Genomic DNA, 27867 nt, shown 5'->3' with positions numbered 1-27867 from the left:
ACCAGCAGAGATCCAGCTGCATTCCGGCAAATACACAGAGAATAATCTGGAAGAAAACTGCAGCACGCGGTGCACTTCATCTTTTATAGTAGGTGATTATCAAAGCTTATCTATTCTTCCCTTGTTCAATGACCTCTGCACAGGGCACAGAGCATGCCTAGGAAACTCTCCCATAGAAGTCCTATAGAATGAGAGGCTGATTTCTGGTCACTCTGCCATAAAGCCTAGATTGGTAGAATGCTTCCGTTATTGTTGACCATCTCGACGGATTTACCATCTGCATACAGGATCAGACGCTCAGCCAGGGTTCTTGTTTACCTCTTTCCTATCTGAATTTTTAGTTTGGTGGGGAGGACAGCTCTAGGAAGAGTTCTGGTTGCTCGAAACTTCTTCCGTTTAACCCCTTCACGCCAGATGACGTACATGTACTTAATCGGTCCGGTCTTTAAACATGGCGCCCGATCGCGTGCGTTGGGTGGCCACCTGCTTTTTATAGCAGACACCCGCGGCTCATGTCCGCAACCGGCAGTAATGCCGATCGCGGACATTTAACCCGTCAGATGCCGTGGTCAATCCTGACCACGGCATCTGAGCACGCTGAAAACCATGTGGCAATCGGAGGAGCCAGAGCTTGTGTTCAGCAGCCCCTGTCTTTGTGAATGACAGGAGGCTGCTGCATAGTATTTCCTATGGAGCCCTTGCCTGTAATAGGGCTCCATAGGAAAGTAGTGAAATCATCATAGATTCCAATGCAAGTGCATTGGAGTCTATGATAATAGCAAATGATTGATTGTTATAGTTCCCTATGGGAGCTATAAAATTGTAAAAAAAAAAAAGATGAAGATGAAGATAAAAAAATAATTAATTAAAAAAAAAAACATAAAAATTCAAATCACCCTCTTTTCCAAAATAAAAATAAAAGAACTAAAAAAATAAAAAAATACACATCATGGGTGTCACGATGTGCGAAAAAAATATATTCCCCATTCGGCAAACAGCAAAACGGAAAAAGCGTCCAAATGGCCGATTCGCCGTTTTTGGTCGCTTCATTTTCTGCAAAAAAATTAAATAAAAAGTGATCAAAAAGTCATACACACCCCAGAATGGTATCAATGAAAATTTCAGATCACCCTGAAAAAAAATTGCCACCATACAGCTCCGTACACATAATTACAAAAAAGTTATAGGAGTCAAAATATGGTGACAAAAAAATAAAACTTATTTTTTTCCCACTTTTAAATTCAATACGCAAGAAAAATTATACATATAAGGTATCGCCGGATTCGTACTGACCTTTAGAATAAAAGTAACGGGTCAGTTTTATCGCATATCGAACGTCATAAATAAAAAACCCGTAAAACTGTGGTGGAATTGCTTATTTTTTAGCAATTTCACCCCATTTGAAATTTTTTTCTTGCTTCCCACTACATCATATGCAATATTAAATGATGGCATTGGAAAGTACATCTTATCCCGCAAAAAACAAGCCCTCATATGGCTATGTGAACAGACAAATAAAAAAGTTATGGCTCTGGGAAGGCAGGGAGCGCAAAACGAAAAAGCAACAAAAAAAACACCTCCGGGGGTGAAAGAGTTAAGAATCATGAAGACCATTGTGCTCTTTTAATGCAGAATTTTTTTTGTACCCTTCATCAGATCTATGCCTCAAACAATCATGTTTCTGGGCTCTACAGGCAGTTCTGGCTTGTTTTTTGCTATGATATGCATTGTCAGCTGTGACACCTTATATAGACAGGGGTGTGTTTTTTTCAAATAAAGCCCAATCAACTGAATGTACCAAAGGTGGACTCCCATCAAGGTGTACAAACATCTTAAAGGGAATCTTTCACCAGTTTTATGCTGCTACATTTTAACAGCCCCAGCGCATGCTAACGAGTTCTGATCAGTGATGGCCAGTTCGCAGTGTTCGCCGACGAACACATGCGATCTGCCATCTTCACTCCCAAGCCCGGCGATGCAGAGGTAAGTCCTTACCTGTGCCTGCGCCGTGAGCCGCTCTGAAACACATGCGGTCACCAGGAGCAGGCAGTTCCGAGAACAGCCTTCATCGGTGACCGCACGTGTTTCAGAGCAGCTCGCGGCGCAGGCACAGGTAAGGACTTACCTCTGCATCGCCGGACTTGGGAGTGAAGATGGCAGATCGCATGTGTTCGTCGGCGAACACTGCGAACTGGCCATCACTGATCCTGATATTCATGAGCTTCCGGATTTCTCTGCCCTCTCGCCATGATTGATGTAGAAGCAGGAGGTGGAGAAAGCCAGGAGCTCATGAATATTCAGGACTCGGCAGCATGCACTAGAGCTGTTCAATACAAGATTTTTGCAAAATGTCTGGGTCAATTATAGAAAGTGACCCAGCATTTTACTAAGGGGATCTGTCATTAGTTTATATTGCCCTTAGTTAGAAAAACTGGTGACAGATCCCCTTTAACCACCTCAGCCCCCAGTGCTTAAACACCCTGAAAGACCAGGCCACTTTTTACACTTCTGACCTACACTACTTTCACCGTTTATTGCTCGGTCATGCAACTTACCACCCAAATGAATTTTACCTCCTTTTCTTCTCACTAATAGAGCTTTCATTTGGTGGTATTTCATTGCTGCTGACATTTTTACTTTTTTTGTTATTAATCGAAATTTAACGATTTTTTTGCAAAAAAATGACATTTTTCACTTTCAGTTGTAAAATTTTGCAAAAAAAACGACATCCATATAGAAATTTTGCTCTAAATTTATAGTTCTACATGTCTTTGATAAAAAAAAAATGTTTGGGTAAAAAAAAAATGGTTTGGGTAAAAGTTATAGCGTTTACAAACTATGGTACAAAAATGTGAATTTCCGCTTTTTGAAGCAGCTCTGACTTTCTGAGCACCTGTCATGTTTCCTGAGGTTCTACAATGCCCAGACAGTACAAACACCCCACAAATGACCCCATTTCTGAAAGTACACACCCTAAGGTATTCGCTGATGGGCATAGTGAGTTCATAGAACTTTTTATTTTTTGTCACAAGTTAGCGGAAAATGATGATTTTTTTTTTTTTTTTTTTTTTTTCTTACAAAGTCTCATATTCCACTAACTTGTGACAAAAAATAAAAAGTTCTATGAACTCACTATGCCCATCAGCGAATACCTTGGGGTCTCTTCTTTCCAAAATGGGGTCACTTGTGGGGTAGTTATACTGCCCTGGCATTCTAGGGGCCCAAATGTGTGGTAAAGAGTTTGAAATCAAATTCAGTAAAAAATGACGAGTGAAATCCGAAAGGTGCTCTTTGGAATATGGGCCCCTTTGCCCACCTAGGCTGCAAAAAAGTGTCACACATCTGGTATCCCCGTACTCAGGAGAAGTTGAGGAATGTGTTTTGGGGTGTCTTTTTACATATACCCATGCTGGGTGAGATAAATATCTTGGTCAAATGACAACTTTGTATAAAAAAATGGGAAAAGTTGTCTTTTGCCAAGATATTTCTCTCACCCAGCATGGGTATATATAAAATGACACCCCAAAACACATTCCCCACCTTCTCCTGAGTACGGAGATACCAGATGTGTGACACTTTTTTGCAGCCTAGGTGGGCAAAGGGGCCCATATTCCAAAGAGCACCTTTCGGATTTCACTCATCATTTTTTACAGAATTTGATTTCTAACTCCTTACCACACATTTGGGCCCCTAGAATGCCAGGGCAGTATAACTACCCCACAAGTGACCCCATTTTGGAAAGAAGACACCCCAAGCTATTCCGTGAGGGGCATGGCGAGTTCCTAGAATTTTTTATTTTTTGTCACAAGTTAGTGGAAAATGATGATTTTTTTTTTTTTTTTTTTTTTTTCATACAAAGTCTCATATTCCACTAACTTGTGACAAAAAATAAAAACTTCCATGAACTCACTATGCCCATCAGCGAATACCTTGGGGTCTCTTCTTTCCAAAATGGGGTCACTTGTGGGGTAGTTATACTGCCCTGGCATTCTAGGGGCCCAAATGTGTGGTAAAGAGTTTGAAATCAAATTCAGTAAAAAATGACGAGTGAAATCCGAAAGGTGCTCTTTGGAATATGGGCCCCTTTGCCCACCTAGGCTGCAAAAAAGTGTCACACATCTGGTATCCCCGTACTCAGGAGAAGTTGAGGAATGTGTTTTGGGGTGTCTTTTTACATATACCCATGCTGGGTGAGATAAATATCTTGGTCAAATGACAACTTTGTATAAAAAAATGGGAAAAGTTGTCTTTTGCCAAGATATTTCTCTCACCCAGCATGGGTATATATAAAATGACACCCCAAAACACATTCCCCACCTTCTCCTGAGTACGGAGATACCAGATGTGTGACACTTTTTTGCAGCCTAGGTGGGCAAAGGGGCCCATATTCCAAAGAGCACCTTTCGGATTTCACTCGTCATTTTTTACAGAATTTGATTTCTAACTCCTTACCACACATTTGGGCCCCTAGAATGCCAGGGCAGTATAACTACCCCACAAGTGACCCCATTTTGGAAAGAAGACACCCCAAGCTATTCCGTGAGGGGCATGGCGAGTTCCTAGAATTTTTTATTTTTTGTCACAAGTTAGTGGAAAATGATGATTTTTTTTTTTTTTTTTTTTTTCATACAAAGTCTCATATTCCACTAACTTGTGACAAAAAATAAAAACTTCCATGAACTCACTATGCCCATCAGCGAATACCTTGGGGTCTCTTCTTTCCAAAATGGGGTCACTTGTGGGGTAGTTATACTGCCCTGGCATTCTAGGGGCCCAAATGTGTGGTAAGGAGTTTGAAATCAAATTCTGTAAAAAATGACGAGTGAAATCCGAAAGGTGCTCTTTGGAATATGGGCCCCTTTGCCCACCTAGGCTGCAAAAAAGTGTCACACATGTGGTATTGCCGTACTCAGGAGAAGTTGAGGAATGTGTTTTGGGGTGTCTTTTTACATATACCCATGCTGGGTGAGATAAATATCTTGGTCAAATGACAACTTTGTATAAAAAAATGGGAAAAGTTGTCTTTTGCCAAGATATTTCTCTCACCCAGCATGGGTATATATAAAATGACACCCCAAAACACATTCCCCACCTTCTCCTGAGTACGGAGATACCAGATGTGTGACACTTTTTTGCAGCCTAGGTGGGCAAAGGGGCCCATATTCCAAAGAGCACCTTTTGGATTTCACAGGTCATTTTTTACTGAATTTGATTTCAAACTCCTTACCACACATTTGGGCCCCTAGAATGCCAGGGCAGTATAACTACCCCACAAGTGACCCCATTTTGGAAAGAAGAGACCCCAAGGTATTCGCTGATGGGCATAGTGAGTTCATGGAAATTTTTTTTTTTTGTCACAAGTTAGTGGAATAGGAGACTTTGTATGAAAAAAAAAAAAAAAAAAAAAAATCATCATTTTCCACTAACTTGTGACAAAAAATAAAAAATTCTAGGAACTTGCCATGCCCCTCACGGAATACCTTGGGGTGTCTTCTTTCCAAAATGGGGTCACTTGTGGGGCAGTTATACTGCCCTGGCATTTTCCAGGGGCCCTAATGTCTGGTAAGTAGGTAAATGACCTGTGAAATCTGAAAGGTGCTCTTTGGAATGTGGGCCCCTTTGCCCAGCTAGGCTGCAAAAAAGTGTCACACATCTGGTATCTCCGTACTCAGAAGAAGGTAAGGAATGTGTTTTGGGGTGTCATTTTACATATACCCATGCTGGGTGAGAGAAATATCTTGGCAAAAGACAACTTTTCCCATTTTTTTTATACAAAGTTGGCATTTGACCAAGATATTTATCTCACCCAGCATGGGTATATGTAAAATGACACCCCAAAACATATTCCCCAACTTCTGCTGAATACAGAGATACCACATGTGTGACACTTTTTTGCAGCCTAGGTGGGCAAAGGGGCCCAAATTCCTTTTAGGAGGGCATTTTTAGATATTTGGATACCAGACTTCTTCTCACGCTTTGGGGCCCCTAAAATGCCAGGGCAGTATAAATACCCCACATGTGACCCCATTTTGGAAAGAAGACACCCCAAGGTATTCAATGAGGGGCATGGCGAGTTCATTGAAAAAAAAAAATTTTGGCACAAGTTAGCGGAAATTGATTTTTTGGATTTTGTTCTCACAAAGTCTCCCTTTCCGCTAACTTGGGACAAAAATTTCAATCTTTCATGGACTCAATATGCCCCTCAGCAAATACCTTGGGGTGTCTTCTTTCCAAAATGGTGTTATTTGTGGGGTGTTTGTACTGCCCTGGCATTTGAGGGTCTCCGCAATCATTACATGTATGCCCAGCATTAGGAGTTTCTGCTATTCTCCTTATATTGAGCATACGGGTAATGAGATTTTTTTTTTTCCGTTCAGCCTCTGGGCTGAAAGAAAAAAATGAACGGCACAGATTTCTTCATTCGCATCGATCAATGTGGATGAAAAAATCTCTGCCAAAAAAAGAAAAAGGAGGGGAAAGGCGTCTGCCAGGACATAGGAGCTCCGCCCAACATCCATACCCACTTCAGCTCGTATGCCCTGGCAAACCAGATTTCTCCATTCACATCAATCGATGTGGATGAATAAATCATTGCCGGGATTTTTTTTTTTATATATACAAAGTGTTTGCCAAAGTATATGAACACCGCCACCTCCTCAGCTCATATGCCTCGGCAAACATATCTTTTACTGCAGAGGAGAAATCTCGTCTTGCAGCGCCGCATACACCGACTTGCGTGTAATCTGACAGCAGCACAATGCTTCTGTCCGAATGCACATCAGTGCTGCAGCTGGTCGATCGGTTGGTCCACCTGGAAGGTAAAAAAAACAAAACAAAAAAGAAAAAACCAGGCCGCAAAGCAATAACTTTATTAACTTTAGAACAGAACATATTAACTTTTTTAAACTTTTTTAACTTTTTTACTTACCGGTAATTTTTTTTTTGTTTAGTTTTTTTTACCTTTATAGAACAAACCTCTCCTTCCCCATGGGACAATGTGCAAAGCGCAAATCGCCCAAAGATGTGGCGAAGTACGTTATGCACTTTATCCCAGGTGAAAGGAGAGGTTTGCAGCAGCTGAGAGTAAAAGGGCCCTAATAGCCCTGTGTGCCTGTCCTGTGAGATGCAATCCCTATGCTAGGTGTACCTGTGTGTGGTACTTCCGGAAACACTCTCCATAGCATAGGGCAGGGTGGTCAGCACAGTCAGGACAGAAATAGCGGGTGTCACGCCTTATTCCACTCCTGCTACAGACACGACATCTTTTTCGGGGTGACGGTTGGGTTGAGGTACCAGGAACGACACTGGGGAAATGTCGCTCGTGTAGACGGCTAACTACACTGGGGGATGGGGCCACGGAACCTCCTGGGTAAAGGAGGTTCTCGATGATCTCTTCCTGGAATTTGAGGAAAGATCGTGTTCTCCCAGCCTTACTGTAGAGAACAAAACTATTGTACAGCGCCAATTGAATTAAATATACAGACACCTTCTTATACCAGCGTCTGGTTCTGCGGGAAACTAAATACGGAGACAACATCTGGTCATTGAAGTCCACCCCTCCCATGAGCGCATTATAGTCGTGGACACAGAGGGGCTTTTCAATGACACGGGTTGCTCGCTCAATTTGGATTGTCGTGTCTGCGTGAATGGAGGAGAGCATGTAAACGTCACGCTTGTCTCTCCATTTCACCGCGAGCAGTTCTTCGTTACACAAGGCAGCCCTCTGCCCCCTTGCAAGACGGGTGGTTACAAGCCGTTGGGGGAAGCCCACGCGACTAGTTCGCGCGGTGCCACAGGCGCAAATCCGTTCTAGAAACAAATGCCTAAAGAGGGCCACACTTGTGTAAAAATTGTCCACATAAAGATGGTACCCCTTGCCGAATAAGGGTGACACCAAGTCCCAGACTGTCTTCCCACTGCTCCCCAGGTAGTCAGGGCAACCGACCGGCTCCAGGGTCTGATCTTTTCCCTCATAGACACGAAATTTGTGGGTATAGCCTGTGGCCCTTTCACAGAGCTTATACAATTTGACCCCATACCGGGCACGCTTGCTTGGGATGTACTGTTTGAAGCCAAGGCGCCCGGTAAAATGTATTAGGGACTCGTCTACGCAGATGTTTTGCTCGGGGGTATACAAATCTGCAAATTTCTGGTTGAAATGGTCTATGAGGGGCCGAATTTTGTGGAGCCGGTCAAAAGCTGGGTGGCCTCTGGGACGGGAGGTGGTGTTGTCGCTAAAATGCAGGAAACGGAGGATGGCCTCAAATCGTGCCCTGGACATAGCAGCAGAGAACATGGGCATGTGATGAATCGGGTGCGTTGACCAATATGACCGCAATTCATGCTTTTTTGTCAGGCCCATGTTGAGGAGAAGGCCCAAAAAAATTTTAATTTCGGAAACTTGGACTGGTTTCCACCGGAAAGGCTGGGCATAAAAGCTTCCCGGGTTGGCGGATATAAATTGTGTGGCATACTGGTTGGTCTCTGCCACGACTAAGTCCAAGAGCTCCGCAGTCAAGAACAGCTCAAAAAATCCCAGGGCCGAACCGATTTGAGCCGTCTCAACCCGAACTCCAGACTGGGCGGTGAAAGGGGGAACTACAGGTGCGGCTGAAGTTGGTGACTGCCAATCAGGGTTTGCCAGCACCTCAGGGATTCTAGGGGCTCTACGGGCCTGTCTTTGCGGTGGCTGCGACGGGGTAACTAGTGCACGTGCCACCGTACCAGCTTCAACTGCCCTTCTGGTGCTCGCCACGTCACCATGTTGTACGGCAGTGCTGGTACTAGGTCCAGGGAGGGCTGCGCTGCTGGTGTATGCCTCACCACGTGATCCGGCAGCGACAGCCCCACTCTGCTGCTCTTGAAGCGGATCCTGCATAACCTGTGGTCTAGCGACATGGGGCCGGGTACGCCTGGTGCTGCCAGGGACCTCCACCTCCTCGTCCGAACTTTGGGTCAGAGAGCCACTGCTTTCCACAGGTTCATATTCTGACCCGCTAGATTCATCAGATGAGGGTTCCCACTCCTCATCCGACTGGGTCAGAATCCTGTAGGCCTCTTCAGAAGAATACCCCCTGTTTGACATTTTGGACTACTAAATTTAGGGGTATTCCCTGAGACTACCCAAGAAAAAAAGCAAACCTGTCTTACAAAGGGGAGGCTAGCGAAGTACCGGAGGCCGCTGCGGTTGATAAAAAATATCAAAACTGATTTTTTTATCGCCGCAGTGCGTGTAAAATGAATGTGCAGTGATCAAAAAATATATATTTTTTGTCACTGCGGTGGGGCGGGCGTGGGTGAACGCACGTGTGGGCGACCGATCAGGCCTGATCGGGCAAACACTGCGTTTTGGGTGGAGGGCGAACTAAAGTGACACTAATACTATTATAGATCTGACCGTGATCAGTTTTGATCACTTACAGATACTATAAAAGTACAAATGCTGATTAGCGATACGCTATTCAGCGAATAAAAGTGACTGCGGTGCGGTGGGGTGGGCGCTAACTGACGCTAACTACCTAACCAAGGGGCCTAAACTATCCCTAAAACCTAACAGCCAATACTAGTGAAAAAAAAAAAGTGACAGTTTACACTGATCACTTTTTTTCCTTTCACTGGTGATTGACAGGGGCGATCAAAGGGGTGATCAAAGGGTTAATTGGGGTGCAGGGGGGTGATCTGGGGCTAAGGTGTAGTGTTGGTGCTACTCACTGTGAAGTCTGCTCCTGTGCTGGATCCAACCGACGAAAAGGACCAGCACAGGAGCAGACAAGCCATATAACAGATCATATTTACTAATATGATCTGTTATATGGCTTGTGATTGGATTTTTTAAAAATCGCCAGCCTGCCAGCCAATGATCGTTGCTGGCAGGCTGGTGACTAACTTGTTCTTTAACTTTTGCCGGCCCGCGATGCGCATGCGCGGGCCGGCTAGGAGCGAAATCTCGCGTCTCGCGAGATGACGCGTATATGCGTGACTGTGCGCAGCGCTGCCACCTCCGGAACGCGAATCTGCGTTAGGCGGTCCGGAGGTGGTTAAAGATGATCAAGAGAAATGTGAGGCCCCCAGACCCCAGGAGCAGATTGGCCATTCACTCCACTGGGAAGATTCCCGGTGGGCCGCTTGCCTTTTACTGTGCAGTGGGCCGGCTGCACCCAGCCTCACTGTTCACACAGAGCCTCCCTGACACTTTGCTCTGCACACTGCCGGCCCTGCTGCGCTCCCACTATGAAAGTAGATAGTAAGTGAGCGCAGCATGGCAGGAGGCATGGACATCCATCTTCTCTGTCATACTGTATAGCCAGGGCCACCACCAGGGCAGTTACTATACTGTCAGGGGCCTGAAGGGAAGCAAGGGACGGCTCCCAGCTACGGCCACCCCTGTTGTCAGCTGCTGGAGTGCATTTAATTTTACTTTGGTGAAAGGGACAGCACAGTACCTTGCAGGGCTTGTTCCTTTCTCCAAAGTAAACTTCACTGATCCCACATGAGCAGACAGCCCCCCTCCTCTCTGCAGTCTGAGGAGGGGGCGGAGCCAGAGGAGCCGAGGCAGCAGCAGAAGATAATGGAGACACTGCTCCTTCTGACCTCCTCAGTGTTAAGTGACAGTCTCATTCACACGTCCGTGTCCGTGCTGAAATCTGTGAGCAGGTGGTCAGTGATGCATCCGTGAAGCTGTCTGTGAAGAATCCGTGTTGGGTCTGTGTGTCCGTTTCACGTGTTGCATCCGTGTTTCACTGACACTGCACAGCTAAAAAATAATTTTTAAAGCATCTCTTCTTATTGATCCGTGAAACACGGATGCAACACAGATGGCATCCGCGGTTTTTACGGACCCATAGACTATAATGGACGTGATGGATCCGTGAACACGGACAAAATAGAGCATGCATCCGTGCTGAAAACACGGACCCACTGACCGTGCTAAAACACTGATGTCTGAATACACAGATTAAAATGAATGGGGACGTGTGCCGTCTGTCGAGAACACGTACAGCACACGTCCGTGAAACACTGATGTGTGAATGAGGCTTTACTGTGCCTCCAGTATAATGTTCAGTCCCCTCACTGGTCCTCCTACTCCACACAGCAGCACTGGGGTAAGTTACTGGGGGGAGGGAAGTTAGGAGAGTCCTGAAGCTGCTGCCTCTGCAACTCTTGTGTCCCCCTGTTCCAGCACCTCACAGACCTCTGCCCACCAACTATCTCACCTATACTTTATACAGAGCTCCTAAGAAGTTATGAATGGCTCCCAGTGACCGCCACCCCATCAGTGGCATTTCAAATTTCCCCAGCCCCTCATCCCCACATATGATGTAATGTCTCTGGAGGTTATATCAGCGCAGGAGCATTATAAGAGGAGCGGCTGATATCAGTCACATATGATGTAATGTCTCTGGAGGTAATATCAGCGCTGGAGCGTTATAAGAGGAAAGGCTGATATCAGTCACATATGATGTAATGTCTCTGGAGGTTATATCAGCGCTGGAGCATTATAAGAGGAGCGGCTGATATCAGTCACATATGATGTAATGTCTCTGGAGGTAATATCAGCGCTGGAGCGTTATAAGAGGAAAGGCTGATATCAGTCACATATGATGTAATGTCTCTGGAGGTTATATCAGCGCTGGAGCATTATAAGAGGAGCGGCTGATATCAGTCACATATGATGTAATGTCTCTGCAGGTTATATCAGTGCTGGAGCGTTATAAGAGGAGTGGCTGATATCAGTCACATATGATGTAATGTCTGTGGAGGTTATATCAGCGCTGGAGCGTTAGAAGAGGAGAGGCTGATATCAGTCACATGTGATGTAATGTCTCTGGAGGTTATATCAGTGCTGGAGCGTTATAAGAGGAGTGGCTGATATCAGTCACATATGATGTAATGTCTGTGGAGGTTATATCAGCGCTGGAGCGTTAGAAGAGGAGAGGCTGATATCAGTCACATGTGATGTAATGTCTCTGGAGGTTATATCAGTGCTGGAGCGTTATAAGAGGAGTGGCTGATATCAGTCACATATGATGTAATGTCTGTGGAGGTTATATCAGCGCTGGAGCGTTAGAAGAGGAGAGGCTGATATCAGTCACATGTGATGTAATGTCTCTGGAGGTTATATCAGTGCTGGAGCGTTATAAGAGGAGTGGCTGATATCAGTCACATATGATGTAATGTCTGTGGAGGTTATATCAGCGCTGGAGCGTTAGAAGAGGAGAGGCTGATATCAGTCACATGTGATGTAATGTCTCTGGAGGTTATATCAGTGCTGGAGCGTTATAAGAGGAGTGGCTGATATCAGTCACATATGATGTAATGTCTCTGGAGGTTATATCAGCGCTGGAGCATTATAAGAGGAGCGGCTGATATCAGTCACATATGATGTAATGTCTCTGGAGGTAATATCAGCGCTGGAGCGTTATAAGAGGAAAGGCTGATATCAGTCACATATGATGTAATGTCTCTGGAGGTTATATCAGCGCTGGAGCATTATAAGAGGAGCGGCTGATATCAGTCACATATGATGTAATGTCTCTGCAGGTTATATCAGTGCTGGAGCGTTATAAGAGGAGTGGCTGATATCAGTCACATATGATGTAATGTCTGTGGAGGTTATATCAGCGCTGGAGCGTTAGAAGAGGAGAGGCTGATATCAGTCACATGTGATGTAATGTCTCTGGAGGTTATATCAGTGCTGGAGCGTTATAAGAGGAGTGGCTGATATCAGTCACATATGATGTAATGTCTGTGGAGGTTATATCAGCGCTGGAGCGTTAGAAGATGAGAGGCTGATATCAGTCACATGTGATGTAATGTCTCTGGAGGTTATATCAGTGCTGGAGTGTTATAAGAGGAGCGGCTGATGTCAGTCACTTAGGATGTAAATGTCGCCAGCAGCCTTGCTGTGATGTCATTATCATGCTGCCAGCCCTTCTCATATTAGTAGGCCGCCATTACCAACTGCTGTCAGGTCATTTGACACCCAGCGGCTGGACAAAAGTCACAACAGACTTAGGGTCCATTCAGACGTCCGTAGTGCATTGCGGATCCGCAATACACCCGGCCGGCACCCCCATAGAACTGCCTATTTCTGTCCGCAATTGCGGACAAGAATAGGACATGTTCTAGTATTTTCCAGAGCGCGCTCCGGAAATGCGGATGCGGAGAGCACATAGTGTGCTCTCCGCATCCATTCTGTCTCCATAGAGAATGAATGGGTTCGCACCCATTCCACAGTTTGCAGAACGGATGCAGACCCATTATACGGACGTGTGCATGGAGTCTTACTAGTATACATTTTTTTTTTATTTCTTAACACTATAGGGGGCCAACATTATTGTGTGAAGGCAGCAGAGGGCATAACTACTGTGTAGGGGTATGACTACTGGGAGGAAGCAGAAAGGGGGCATAACTACTATGTGACATTGGGTGGCATTGGGCAAATACAGAGCAGAGTTAGAGGCATGGCTTAGTGGAAAACAAATTTGGCGCGGCACACTAAGCACACTCCAGCTATTATCCCTCCTTTGGCTTTTCAGAAGTCGGGAGGTATGCTGTGTGAACCATGCCTAATGGTTTGCTGACCCCACCTCCTACCATTTTGGCCCCACCTACAACATGGGGCCACTTTTATGCTTTGTTTCCAGGGCCACTTTGAGTTCCCAATCCACCCCTGACAGAGCCTGTCACAACAAAGGGTCTGGATACATACGTTTTTAATAAATGCACAAGCATTTCTAGAATTCTGTTTTAACTTTGTGATTATCGGGTATCGAGTGCAGATCGATGGGGAGAAACTTTTTTTTTTATTTTAGCACAAGGCCGCAACAACAAATTGTCAAAAAGGTGAAAGGGTCTGAAGAGTTTCTGAAGGCATTGTACATGTGAAAGCACACTCAAAGATTTTTTTTATGCTGTACTGGCCTATTTTAGTGGATTTCTGTATAATAAAAGTGTTTATGTAACTTTCAGATTGTTTTATATGGTCTTCACATCTGAGATCGAATTACATAGTGTACCGTATCAAACGACTCAGCAAACTAATTACAAGAAGGAATGAGAGGTTTCATTATTTCTACATGACCATGTCTATATGGTATGCTGCAATTGCTCACAGGCTTACAGGTGGGAATTTATCACATCATGCACTCTCGAATTCTGGCTTAAAAAAGTTGCAAAACAGGGTTTTGTGACTTTTTAGCTTAGTTTGCGCACAAATCTTACAACATTTAGCATTTTTACACCACTCACTTCAGTTCGGAAAACTGGGTGGGAAAGTTGGCTTGGTTAGCTATGTTTCACTACAGATTCATCCCTACATTTTTTTAAAAGTTACAAATAGGGTTGAGCCAACACCTGAAAGTTCGGGTTCACCGCAAAGTTAGGATTCGGGACCCGAACTTGACCCCGAACCCTATTGAAGTCAATGTGGACCCGAACTTTGGGGCACTAAAATAGCTCTAAAAAAGTCATAGAAAGGGCTAGAGGGCTGCACTAGGAAGCAAAATAGGGGTAAGAGCAGCACAATTGCCCTGCAAACAAATGTGGATAGCGAAATGAATTTAAATAACATATAATAAAAAAAAATGTTTAAAATAATGATCTTGAACTAGGAGGCAGAGGTCAAAGTGGAGTAGGAGGTTAAGGAGGCGGAGGACGTGGCGGTGTAGGTGGAAGCGTGGTGGAGGTGGAGGAGGTAGCCAACACTATTTTTATTTTATTTTTATTTTTTATAAATTTGGAAAGACCCCAAAACATTGGGAAATATAAAAAAGAAAACAAAGATAAAGCGCGCTGGAGTATAACAATGTCTGGGTGCGGCCGGTATACTTGTCTATTCTGCACGAGGTACGGACAAGTCCTGAGGGATCCATGCCTGGTTCAATTTAATGAGCATGAGCTTGTCCACATTGGCTGTGGACAGGCGGCTGTGCTTGTCTGTGATAACGCCCCCTGCCACGCTGAACACACATTCAGACAATACACTGACCGCAGGTCAGGCCAGCACCTCCAAGGCATAAAGGGTAAGCTCAGGCCATGTGCCCAATTTGGAGACCCAGAAGTTGAATGGGGCAGACCCATCAGTCAGTACGTGTAGGCATGTGCACGCATACTGTTCCACCATGTTGCTGAAATGCTGCCTCTTGCTAAGACATTCCATATCAGCTGGTGGTGCTGGTAGTTGTGGCATGCTGACAAAGCTCTTCCACATTTCGGCCATGCTAACCCTCCCTTCTGAGGTGCTGGCGGTGCCCCAGCTGCATTGGCAACTTCCTCCTCCACCTCTGCTTTTGCCTTGTGCTTCCACTGAGCCCCTGGTGTCAGATGGGAATGCCATCAGCAGTGTGTCTACCAGCGTGCGCTTGTACTCACGCATCTTCCTATCATGCTCCAGTGACAGAATTAAGGACAGCACGTTGTCCTTGTAGCGGGGATCCAGCAGGGTGGCCACCCAGTAATCAGTACTGGTTAGAATGTGGGCAAGTCGGCAGTCATTGCGGAGACACTGCAGAATGTAGTCTCTCGTGTGCCAGGCTGCCTAGAGGCAACAACAAGCTGTCCTCTGTGGGAGGTGTATTGTCTGTATCCTCTGTATTCCCCCAGCCACGCTCCAGTGATGCCCATGAGCTTCTTTGGGTGCCACCCTGCTGTGAACACGGTTCCTCCTCCCTCATCATCCTCCTCATCCTACAGAACCTTGCCATGACTGGACAATTGTGTACCTCGCCTCTGTTGGTGCAGGAACCCACCCTCCGAGCCACTTGTGAATGACTGGCCTAACTTTGAAAATGATCCCTCTTCCTCCTCCTCTTCCTCCTATGCCACATCCTCTTCCATCATCGCCCGAAGCGTTTTTTCAAGGAGACATAGAAGTGGGATAGTAACGCTGAGGACTGCGTCATCGGCACTGGCCATGTTGGTGGAGTACTCGAAACAGCGCAACATGGCACACACGTCCTGCATGGAGGCCCACTCGTTGGCGGTGAAGTGGTGCTGTTCCGCAGAGCGACTCACCCGTGTGTGCTGCAGCTGAAACTCCACTATCGCCTGCTGCTGCTCACACAGTCTGTCCAGAATGTGCAAGGTGGAGTTCCACCTTGTGGGCACGTCGCATTTGAGGCGGTGAGCGGGAAGGCCAAAGTTACGCTGCATCGCAGACAGGCGAGCAGCAGCTGGGTGAGAACGCCGAAAACGCGAACAGACGTACCGCATTTTCTGCAGCAGCTCTGACATATCGGGGTAATTTTTCAAGAACCTCTACACCACCAAATTCAGCACATGCGCCAGGCAAGGGATGTGCGTCAAACCGGCTAGGCCCAGAGCTGCTACGAGATTTTGCCCATTATCGCACACCACCAGGCCGGGCTTGAGGCTCAGTGGCACCAACCACACTGATGGTGACGGACGTGGTGGCATTGCTGCCACATCCTCTGTTTGCGGGGTGGCAGGTGCCACTGTCACTCCAGAGGAGGAGGAAGCGGCCGAGACTGCAGCAGAAGAGGGACCAGGAGGAGCCTGAGATCTGTCGTGGTTTTGGAAGTGTTTCCTCCACTGCAACTTATGCTTTGCATTTAGATGCCTAGTCATGCAGGTGGTGCTCAGGTTTCGAACATTCATGCCTTGCTTCAGGCTTTGATTGTACAGCGTGCAAACCACTCGTGTTTTGTCGTCAGCACATTGTCTGAAGAATGGAGGTGGCTTTGGTTTGCTCAGTCCCTGGGTGCGGTGGGCAGTAGCAGGCATACTGGCTAGGGGACTACCACTCTGCTTTTGCACCCTGCTCCCTCTTCTGCTGTGCTGGTGGCTCTGTGTGACCACCACCTCTTCATCCGAACTGCACACGTCACTCGCATGACCTTGGTTCCATGTGAGGTCTAGGACCTCATCATCTTCCACCCACTCTTCACCCCTGCCCTCCTTGCCGGTCTGCACACTGCAGAAAGCCACAGCAGTTGTGAGTCGTACACAGCGAGGGACACAGGCCGGAAAAGGCCTGCATCGCATCGCTGCCAAGGAGGTAAGTATGTGTTTTTTTTCTGTACAATACTGGTGGCTACTGGCAAATGATGGGGGGGGGCCCTATGGCTAGTGGCACATGATAGGGGGGGGCCCTATGACTAGTGGCACATGATGGGGGGGGCCCTATGGCTAGTGGCACATGATAGGGGGGCCCTATGGCTAGTGGCACATGATAGGGGGGGTCCTATGGCTAGTGGCACATGATAGGGGGGCCCTATGGCTAGTGGCACATGATAGGGGGGGGCCCTATGACTAGTGGCACATGATGGGGGGCCCTATGGCTAGTGGCACATGATAGGGGGGGCCCTATGGCTAGTGGCACATGATAGGGGGGGTCCTATGGCTAGTGGCACATGATAGGGGGGCCCTATGGCTAGTGGCACATGATAGGGGGGGCCCTATGGCTAGTGGCACATGATGGGGGGGCCCTATGGCTAGTGGCACATGATAGGGGGGGCCCTATGGCTAGTGGCACATGATGGGGGGCCCTATGGCTAGTGGCACATGATAGGGGGGGGCCGCCTATGGCTACTGGCACATGATAGGGGGGGGCCGCCTATGGCTACTGGCACATGTTGATGGGGGGCTCAGGCTACTAGCACATGATAGGGGGGCCCTATGGCTACTGGCACATGATAGGGGGGGGGGCCGCCTATGGCTACTGGCACATGATAGGGGGGGGGGGGCGCCTATGGCTACTGGCACATGTTGATGGGGCCTCAGGCTACTGGCACATGATTGGGGGGCATCTATGAGGGCACATTTTACTGGCACATTATTGGGGACATCTATGGAGGCACTTCTTACTGGCACATTATTGGTGGCACTATAGGGGCATCTACTGAGGCCACAAAGAACGGTTATTTTATATGGAGGCTCTGTATAGGGGCATTTTATACTGGGACACATTGTGGTGGGTACTATGGGGAAGGGGGGAGAGGACTACTATGTGGTCATCTACGGGGGCACTGAGAAGGGGTATTTTATGCTTACAAATTATGAGGGACACTGAGGGCATCTACTGGCGCACTATATATCGGGCATTTTATACTGGTACATTATGGGGGGCACTAGGGGGGAGAGGAGCACTATGGGGACATTTACTGGGGTCACTATATAGGGGTATTTTATACTGGCACATTATGGGAGCACTATGGGGACATTAGCTCAACTGGGGGCATTACAAGGGGGGATTTTTTGCACTGTCACATTATAAGGAGAATTATTTCTACTGGGGGGGCATTATGGTGGGCTTTATTACTCCCCCATGGTATGACCCCCTAGTAGCAGCACCATCCTCTCCCTGCTCTGCTATCCCTCTGCCCCTTCTCCAAATTCTTATTATGAAATCTTTCTCATTAGGATAAAAAGCAACATCTGCTCCGCCGAGCCCCCGGCCAAAGTGTGGAAGTGGCGTCCGAGATCCCCAAGGGCCAAGCCAAGTAACTGTAAGTTTTCATATGAATTATGTTTATGTTATACACATATAGCCTACACTGTGCCCCACAATATACAGTATACCGCTACACTGTGCCCCAAAATATACAGTTTCTTCTGTAAAAGTCATCAAGTGTCATGGGGGGGGGGGCCCTTATTGTTTTTCACCCCAGGGCCCCATTTCACCTAGACCAGCCCTGTTGGCATTGATGTGTGCACAAGAGACACTTTGAAGCTAGGGGTTGGCTGAAGATGATGAGGAATAAAACAAACCCCAGCTAGGAAGATGGAGCCAACACAGAAGTCTAGAGCAGGTAAATATGATCCTTTTAGTAGGAAAGGAAGGCTTCGGGCACCTTTTAGAAATAATGTATTCTTCAAGTGAACAGAGCTTAGCCCCGCCCAGGCAAGTTGATACTAGTCGTGATGTCACTGGGCCAGTGGTAAACAGTGAGAAGGCCACGGCGCTGGAGCGCTGCTGCCTTCTCAAACAGCTGATCAAATTTTTCCGGACCGTATACGGAACCATTCATTTCAATGGGTCCACAAAAAAAAACTTAAGTTACTCCGTGTGCATTCCGTTTCTGTATGTCCGTATTTCTGTTCCGCCAAAAAATTGAACATGTCCTATTGTTGTCCGCATTACGGACAAGGATAGTACTGTTCTATCAGGGGCCGCAAAATACGGAATGCACACGGATGTCATGCGTATTTTTTGCAGATCCGTTTTTTGTGGACGGCAAAATACATACGGTTGTGTGCATGAGCCCTAACAAGGATGATTTATCAAAGATGGTGTAAAACTACAGTAAAGATTTAAACCCTATTTTTCATAGGCCCTAAATGTTTTAAAGGGAACCTGTCAGCATGCAACCCGCAGGCAGCCTGTTAGAGAGCAGGAGGAGCTGAGCAGAATTGATATATAGTTTTATGGGAAAAGATTCAGCACAACTTGAAATTTATTTGGTAACATCTCTGCTCTTTCGGAGCTTAGTAGCCAAGTGAGTGGTCTTATCAATGATTGACAACTTTCCCTGTATAGAGATAGCCGTCAACAACTGATAAGACCACCCACTACTGAGCTCAGTAGTGCTACTAGTGCTAAGTTATACTGAACCTTCTCCCATAAAACTATATATCGATCTGCTCAGCTCCTCCTGCTCTATAACATGCTGCCAGCAGATTAGGCTACTTTCACACTTGCGTTCAGAGCGGATCCGTCTGCTGTCTGCACAGACGGATCCGCTCCTATAATGCAGACGTTGGGATCCGTTCAGAACGGATCCGTCTGCATTATAGTTCAGAAAAAATTCTAAGTGTGAAAGTAGTTCAGACGGATCCGTCCAGACTTTTCATTGAAAGTCAATGGGGGACGGATCCGTTTGCAATTGCACCATATTGTGTCAACTTCAAACTGATCCGTCCCCATTGACTTGCATTGTAAGTCTGGACGGATCCGTTTGTCTCCGCACGGCCAGCCGGACACCCGAACGCTGCAAGCTGAGTTCGGATGTCCGCCTGCTGAGCGGAACGGAGGCCAAGCGGAGCCATCCTGATGCATTCTGAGCGGATCCGCATCCACTCAGAATGCATTGGGGCTCTACGGATCCGTTTGGGGCCGCTTGTGAGAGCCTTCAAACGCTAGTGTGAAAGTAGCCTTACACTGCATTTCATGGTGGTAGGTTCTCTTTAAGCTGCAATGGGCACCTGCTGCATTTTATTTTGATGAGTCTCTCCCTTTTATTTTGCAATAACGGTTACTTGTAAGGTCAGCATTACTGCAAATGTTTGTACTGAAAAGGTGAATTGTATGTGCCTGCATAAACTGAGCTGGCACATTTCACACCTAAGACATGAAGTCTGTGAACATAGAAGTATTTAGGGTGTGGGCTTCCATGAACAATTGTTCTGTCAATCCTCATCTGTTGACATCAGCATTAGACGCCCTCCTCCCTGCATTCCATGTGATCAACCTAAATCAATATGTATATTAGGAAGAATAAATGCATGTTGGAAGAGGACTAGATAATATTGTGTCTCCAGGAAAGTCATGTTTGCCCTTCAGATAATGTGTCTCTGTTGTCCTTACCTTCCGATTCTAACTGTTTCAGTTGCTGGGAGGTGTGCAGAAAATAGGATCTTAGTAAAACAAAAGCTACAATCACAGGGACAGTAGCCAAGAAGATGTAAGGCTCCAAAATGGAAACCACTGTGATCGCCCCTATCACAACAAGCAACAGCTGTAAAGAGAAAAGAAAGAACGTTTTGACAGGGATTACTTAAAAAAAAAATCACACATGGAAAGATGATTAATAGACACTAACCACGGAGCATAACTCCTTAAAACCACCACTATACTTAGTATTAGCAAGTTGCCCCTGAGCAATCGATAGCATATAGTCTATGGTGCATTGCCCATAGGTGACATATTTATATAGTTGTATTGTACTACCAGATTTATGGCCTATATATACACTATATAATAGTACAAGTCCAGCTCACCTATGGGTAATTCCTGGAAGCACTGGTAACACCTGGATCGGGTGTCCAAACTTGACACAAAAATAAGGAGAAATCCAGCTTTCATAAAAATCCATAGTTTATTTATGCAAAAAGATAAAAAGCCATACACACAGACAACAGAGTCTACACGTTTCGGGTCATTACATACAGACACTAACTCATGACATTGATTTTTATGGAAGCTGGATTTCTCCATATTTTTATATACAACATAGTGTATCTTTTACATGGTATATGATGAAACAATTATCTTACAAAATCATTACTGCGTCTTAGATAACATTGCATCTTATATTACAATTATCACCATTTCATCCTGAAAAGTGAGACTCTGGTGTCTGGCAGTGGCTTTCTCACCTCTGCCCATTCACTACATGAGTCAAGCATGCATATGTATGGGAGGATCGTGAGGCTATAAGCCCCCTCATGCACCAGAACCTGGCACCTCTATACCCCGTATAGTTATGGGAAAAGGGATGGACTGTTACATAGAGTATGCTCTGAGAGTTAAATAATTGATGACACTAAACTATGTAAAGTAATTAACACTGATGAGGACAGTATACTACTACAGAGGGATCTGGATAGATTGGAGGCTTGGGCAGAGAAGTGGCAGATGAGGTTTAACACTGACAAATGTAAAGTTATGCACATGGGAAGGAATAATGCAAGTCACCCGTACATACTAAATGGTAAAACACTGGATAACGCTGGCATGGAAAATGACTTAGGGATTTTAGTGGACAGCAAACTAAACTGTAGAAACCAAGGTCAGGCAGCTGCTTCCAAGGTCAATAAGATAATGGGTTGCATCAAAAGGGGCATAGATGCCCGTGATGAGAACATATTCCTACTACTTTACAAATCATTAGTCAGACCACACATGGAGTACTGTGTACAGTTCTGGGCTCCTGTAAACAAAGCAGACATAGCAGAGCGGGAGAGGGTTCAGAGGAGGGCAACTAAAGTAATAACTGGAATGGGGGGGACTACAGTACCCTGAAAGATTATTAAAATTAGGGCTATTCACTTTAGAAAAAAGACGACTAAGGGGAGATCTAATTACTATGTATAAATATATCAGGGGTCAGTGCAGAGATCTATCCCATCATCTATTTATCCCCAGGACTGTGACTGTGACGAGGGGACATCCTCTGCGTCTGTAGGAAAGAAGGTTTGTACACAAACATAGAAAAGGATTCTTTACGGTAAGAGCAGTGAGACTACGGAACTCTCTGCCTGAGGAGGTGGTGATGGTGAGTACAATAAAGGAATTCAAGAGGGGCCTGGATGTATTTCTGGAGTGTAATAATATTACAGGCTCTAGCTACTAGAGAGGGGTCGTTGATCCAGGGAGATATTCTAATTGCCTTATTGGAGTCGGGAAGGAATTTTTTCCCCTTAAGTGAGGAAAATTTGCTCCTACCTCACAGTTTTGTTTTTTTTGCCTTCCTCTGGATCAACTTGCAGGGTAACAGGCCGAACTGGAAGTTTTTTTTGCCATTTTTGTGGAGCTTTGTGGGTTTTTTTCTGTTGCTTTTTTACTGCATTTTTAGGGTAAAACACCAACCTCAGATGTTGTATGAAAGTCTATGGGAAATATTAAATGCAGGACAAACTGACATTTTTTGGGTAGTGTTTTTAACCCTTGAGGAATTTTTTTTCAATAGCCTGTTTTTCTCGGTCTACCTTTTTCCTTCATTGCCTGGCATTTTTCTCTCATGGGCATCAATTGTCTTTTTTGAAGCTTTAAAGAAATGCAGTGCAGTATGTGCTGGCTTTTTTATTGCTACTTTTGCATCACATGTTTAAAAAAAAATAATAATTTTGTTCCCATACTGCTGTACAGAGGAACAGAGGAAGTTACAATACAGGGGGCATATAACTTTATATATACAATACTATTAAAAACAGCAGGTGCAGAAACATGCTAAATGGGCAAAAAAAAGAAACTATAAAATGCTACAGAAAATCTGGTCATGTATTTTAAGGCTTTATTTTAAAAAAAATGGCATTAACAAAATCAGTAAAAAAAAATAAAAAAAACATACAGCGTAGAGAACATCCTATTTTCACATTGGCTAAGAGCAAATATTGCCATATTGCAACAAATAACTTGCCATATCAAACTTGACCTAAATGCTCTGTGTGAATTCAGCATTACAGAGTCCTATAAGTACAGTATTAAGGGCACTTTCAGCTGGGCAAAGTTTCCGTTGGAGTTTAGCCAACACTTGAACTGAACACTCACCCACTGAATTAATTGGTCTGCAGGAAAAATGGACTATACATAGATTCCATCCATGTGTGGTCCATTTAAGAAGTCATCTGTGTTCACCATCCGGAACACCTACGAGTTTATGATTGTCTATCTGAAAGAGGCTATAGGGTCCTTTTACACAGGTAGCTATTTTTCCCCGTAATGAGTGGCAATCTACGAAACAGCATATTGATTGGCGCTTGTTGCCTACAGCAATTATCTTTATAGGGATGAATGATTGGTAATGGGATTGCTCATGCTCATATAGTTTTATTTGTTGGCGTCACATCCCCTGTTTACGCTGGATGTATTGCTGCTGACAAATGAGCATTTTTAATGCTACCTAAAAGATGCAATGCTCACTCCCAATCATCGTCCCACGTACAAGGGTCCTAACACATGTTTCACATGGCTAAATATTTGACTCACCTGTATGAAGTCAAACATTGTAAGAGGCAGGAGATCATCTAAGATAGCTATATCCTTTGAAAATCTGTTAAGGATCCGCCCTGTAATTTACAGAACACATTAAAAACACCATATGACTGTGCAACATTCTCCCTACAAAAGAACATATTCATATTTGGATCTACTTGGCTTGCCTTCTTATTTTTCACAACAGCCTGAGAAAAGTCAAATGACTGAATATTTTCAAGTCAATCAAAAGGCAAAATTATTCTGACACAGTACATGTAGAAAACCTTTGGTATAGGCCTCATGTACACAAACGTGGTTTGGTTCCGCATCCGAGCATCAGTTTTTGCAGTTCGGGTGCGGACCCATTCACTTCAATGGGGCCGCAAAAGATGAGGACACCACTCCGTGTGCTGTCCGCATCCGTTGCTCCGTTCCGTGGCCCCGCCAAAAAAATATAACATGTCCTATTCTTCTCCGTTTTGTGACAAGAATTGGCATTTCTACAATGGTCTGCCTGTTCCGTTCCGCAAATTGCGGAAGGCACACGGGCGACTTCCATGTTTTGCGGACCGCAAAAACTGAACGGTTGTGTGTATGAGGCCATGCAATTACTATAGTGTTTTTAGTTCTCACGATTTAGTATCCTAGATGCAAAATTTGTCCCAGCGCATGTAAGAAATGAATGAAAGAATGCAATCAATGAATAGTGCAGAATATAGAGAGTAAATACCTGGAGGTTTACAAGGCTTCCCGATAAGAAATATAGGAGAAAGCACAGTTTCCATAGGCCATAGGACAGATTGTTTCCCAAGAAAGGAAAAGAGAATAGAAAGAATCATAGAGTCATAAGCAATGCCCTTCTTTTAAGAGGCTGATGCCCACACTTTAGTAACCTATGGACATACCAGCTCTCATTGTATTTAAAGTAGACATTGGGGCATGAAGAATGGCATTTAACATTTTCTGATGCAACACCTTGGAGGCAGATATGAGACCATGCACCAGTGGTATACCACGGAATATTCCCATTGCCAGCAGAGAGTCCGCCACACCAACATAGATATAGAACACATAGTAGGAACTAGTTGAGGTCACGATTATTGGTGCCTTAGAGGTTTCATTTCCGTTACTTGTTTTATTCGTTTCAGGACTGCTTCTAAATGAGAGAAGAAAAAAAGTATTTTTGAAAACCCTAAATTAAGGAGAATGTTTCAACTAAAGTTAGCTTTAAGTCTGTTTCTGAGGGTCCTTTTGGAGCCTCTGTTGCAGATTATGTCAAATTAAATGGAAAAAAATAGTACTAAATGACGGAAATCATGATGGACTCTGAATTATTAATAATAATGTAAATGTAGCCTTACATTTTCTTTACTAATTAATATGTATACAAAATATCCAATTTTCTCCATCATGCGTTTGATTGTGTTAATATGAAAGTCTAAATTTATATGATTTTTTTTAATGATATACAGAATTTCTTTGCATGTGTTCTGAAGGGTAAATTATCTGTAACACTTTGTAATTCACAGGACTGATGTGCAAAGTCTGATATTATACAGTAACAATCTACAGTAATCAACAATTCAATCAATAGGACTAAGGGCCCTGCTCTCAAGAGATTACAATCTAGAAGAAAACAGGGATGACATAAGAGGTAAAGTGGTTTTCCACAATGGTAGATCACATAAAGCTTTATGAGCCAGTGTGTGTGCACAAATACTAAGCGCATATGAGTGCAAAGAGGGTGTGGAATCTCAATCAAGTGACCACATAATAACCTACATTAGGGAGGCTTTTTTTGACTCATAAAAACCCAAATAATAATAACTATGGTGGAAGTCAGGGTTTTAATCATGGAGCTGAGGTCACCATATCCAGTTGTGACTGCTGTAGTATACAGCAGACACCTAATGGTAGCGTCATTGATTGGAGATAACTCCAATCATAGGCATTTGACCCCTTAGAAGCTGTGGTCAATTGCAACCACAGCATCTGAAAGGTCATTTACCAGGAGTGGACTGCTCCTGGTGACTTAATGTTGAGATTTAATGATCACATATTTAAGTCCCTTAAATATAAAAAAAGATAAAAAAGTACAAAAGTTTTTGAAAATATAAAAACAAAAGAATTTTTAAATCAAATCTCCATTATGCAATTTTACAATAAAAAGAAAAAAACGGTATTAGGCCTCATGCACACAGAGGTTTTTTTTGCGGTCCGCAAAACGGATTTCCGTTGTTCCGTGATCCGTGACCGTTTTTTCATCCGTGGGTCTTCCTTGATTTTTGGAGGATCCACGGACATGAAAAAAATGTCGTTTTGGTGTCCGCCTGGCCGTGCGGAGCCAAACGGATCCGTCCTGACTTACAATGCAAGTCAATGGGGACGGATCCGTTTGACGTTGACACAATATGGTGCAATTGCAAACGGATCCGTCCCCATTGACTTTCAATGTAAAGTCAGGAGTCCCTATTATACCATCGGCTCAGAGTTTTCTCCAATCCGATGGTAAATTTTAACTTGAAGCGTCCCCATCACCATGAGAACGCCTCTATGTTAGAATATACCATCGGTTTTGAGTTAGATTGTGAAACTCAGATCCGACAGTATATTCTAACACAGAGGCGTTCCCATGGTGATGGGGATGCTTCAGGTTAGAATATACTAAAAGAACTGTGTACATGACTGCCCCCTGCTGCCTGGCAGGTGCTGCCAGGCGGCAGACCCCCCCCCTCCCTCCCCCCCCTGTATTTAACTCATTGGTGGCCAGTGCGGCCCCCCTCCCTCCCCTGTATTTAACTCATTGGTGGCCAGTGTGGCCGGCCTCCCCTCCCTTGTATTTAACACATTGGTGGCCAGTGTGGCCGCCCCCCCCCCCTCGCTCCCTCCCTTGTATTTAACAAATTGGTGGCCAGTGCGGCCGGCCCCCCCTCCCTCCCTCCCTTGTATTTAACACATTGGTGGCCAGTGCGGCCGGCTCCCCCTCCCTCCCTTGTATTTAACACATTGGTGGCCAGTGCGGCCGGCCCCCCCTCCCCCCAATTGAAAATGACCGACCCCCCATCATTGGTGGCAGTGGAGAGTTCCGATCGGAGTCCCAGTTTAATCGCTGGGACTCTAATTGATAACCATGGCAACCAGGACGCTACTGCAGTTCTGGCTGCCATGGCTACATAGCAATTTTAGAAGCATTATACTTACCTGCGATGTCTGTGACCGGCCGGGCGCTCCTCCTACTGGTAAGTGAAAGGTCTGTGCTATAAGCAATGCGCCGCACAGACCTTTCACTTACCAGTAGGAGGAGCGCCCGGCCAGTCACAGACATCGCAGGTAGGTATAATGCTTCTAAAGTTGCTAAGTAACCATGGCAGCCAGGACTGCAGTAGCGTCTTGGCTGCCATGGTAACCGTTCAGAGCTCCAGCGATTAAACTGGGACTCCGATCGGAACTCTCCGCTGCCACCAATGATGGGGGGTCGGTCATTTTAATTAGAAGGGGGGGAGGGAGGGGGGGCCGGCCGCACTGGCCACCAATGTGTTAAATACAAGGGTGAGAGGGAGGGGGGGCCGGCCACACTGGCCAACAATGTGTTAAATACAAGGGAGGGAGAGAGGGGGGGCCGGCCGCACTGGCTCCAATGTGTTAAATACAGGGGGGGAGGGAGGGGGGGTCTGCCCCCTGCTGCCTGGCAGCACCTGCCAGGCAGCAGGGGGCAGTCATGTACACAGTTCTTTTAGTATATTCTAACCTGAAGCGTCCCCATCACCATGGGAACGCCTCTGTGTTAGAATATACAGTACTGTCAGGATCTGAGTTTTCACGAAGTGAAAAATCAGATCTAAAAAGCTTTTATGCCGACGGATCAGCGGATCCGTCTGTGTGAAAGTAGCCTACGGACAAGGATGACGGACGCGGATGGCAATCTTGTATGCATCCGTGTTTTTTCACTGACCCATTGACTTGAATGGAAAAATCAATCATGCTAAATGACAGCTCTGCATTCTACCAATAGCCCAGACTAGGCCATCGATGATGGCCTTGAACAGTAATTTGTTATCTTAAATTATGGTTTTCTCATCCAAGATGCCAGCACTTACTGATTAACCAAAGGGAAAAAAAAGCAAGGCCATAAAACACACTGGGGGATATTTATAAAGACTAGTGTTCAGCGAATCGAAAAATGCAAAGTGGAATTCAAGCCGAAGTTTAGG

At 45.3% G+C, this 27867-nt stretch overlaps 1 protein-coding gene across 2 annotated transcripts in view; it reads right to left on the bottom strand.

The window, feature by feature from the left end:
* CFTR (CF transmembrane conductance regulator) overlaps nucleotides 1-27867 on the bottom strand; it is a 203874-nt gene that overhangs the window by 45143 nt on the left and 130864 nt on the right. For both annotated transcript variants that reach the window (XM_040411444.1, XM_040411453.1), the window contains 3 exons: nucleotides 24562-24812; nucleotides 23669-23748; nucleotides 20546-20696 (listed from right to left, as the gene is read on the bottom strand). In XM_040411444.1, the coding sequence (XP_040267378.1) occupies nucleotides 20546-20696; nucleotides 23669-23748; nucleotides 24562-24812 (482 nt within the window). The remainder of the gene's footprint in view (nucleotides 1-20545; nucleotides 20697-23668; nucleotides 23749-24561; nucleotides 24813-27867) is intronic.

Source organism: Bufo bufo, chromosome 1 (assembly GCF_905171765.1).
Source record: "Bufo bufo chromosome 1, aBufBuf1.1, whole genome shotgun sequence".
Lineage (NCBI taxonomy): Eukaryota > Metazoa > Chordata > Amphibia > Anura > Bufonidae > Bufo > Bufo bufo.
This window is presented reverse-complemented; position numbering and strand designations above follow the sequence as displayed.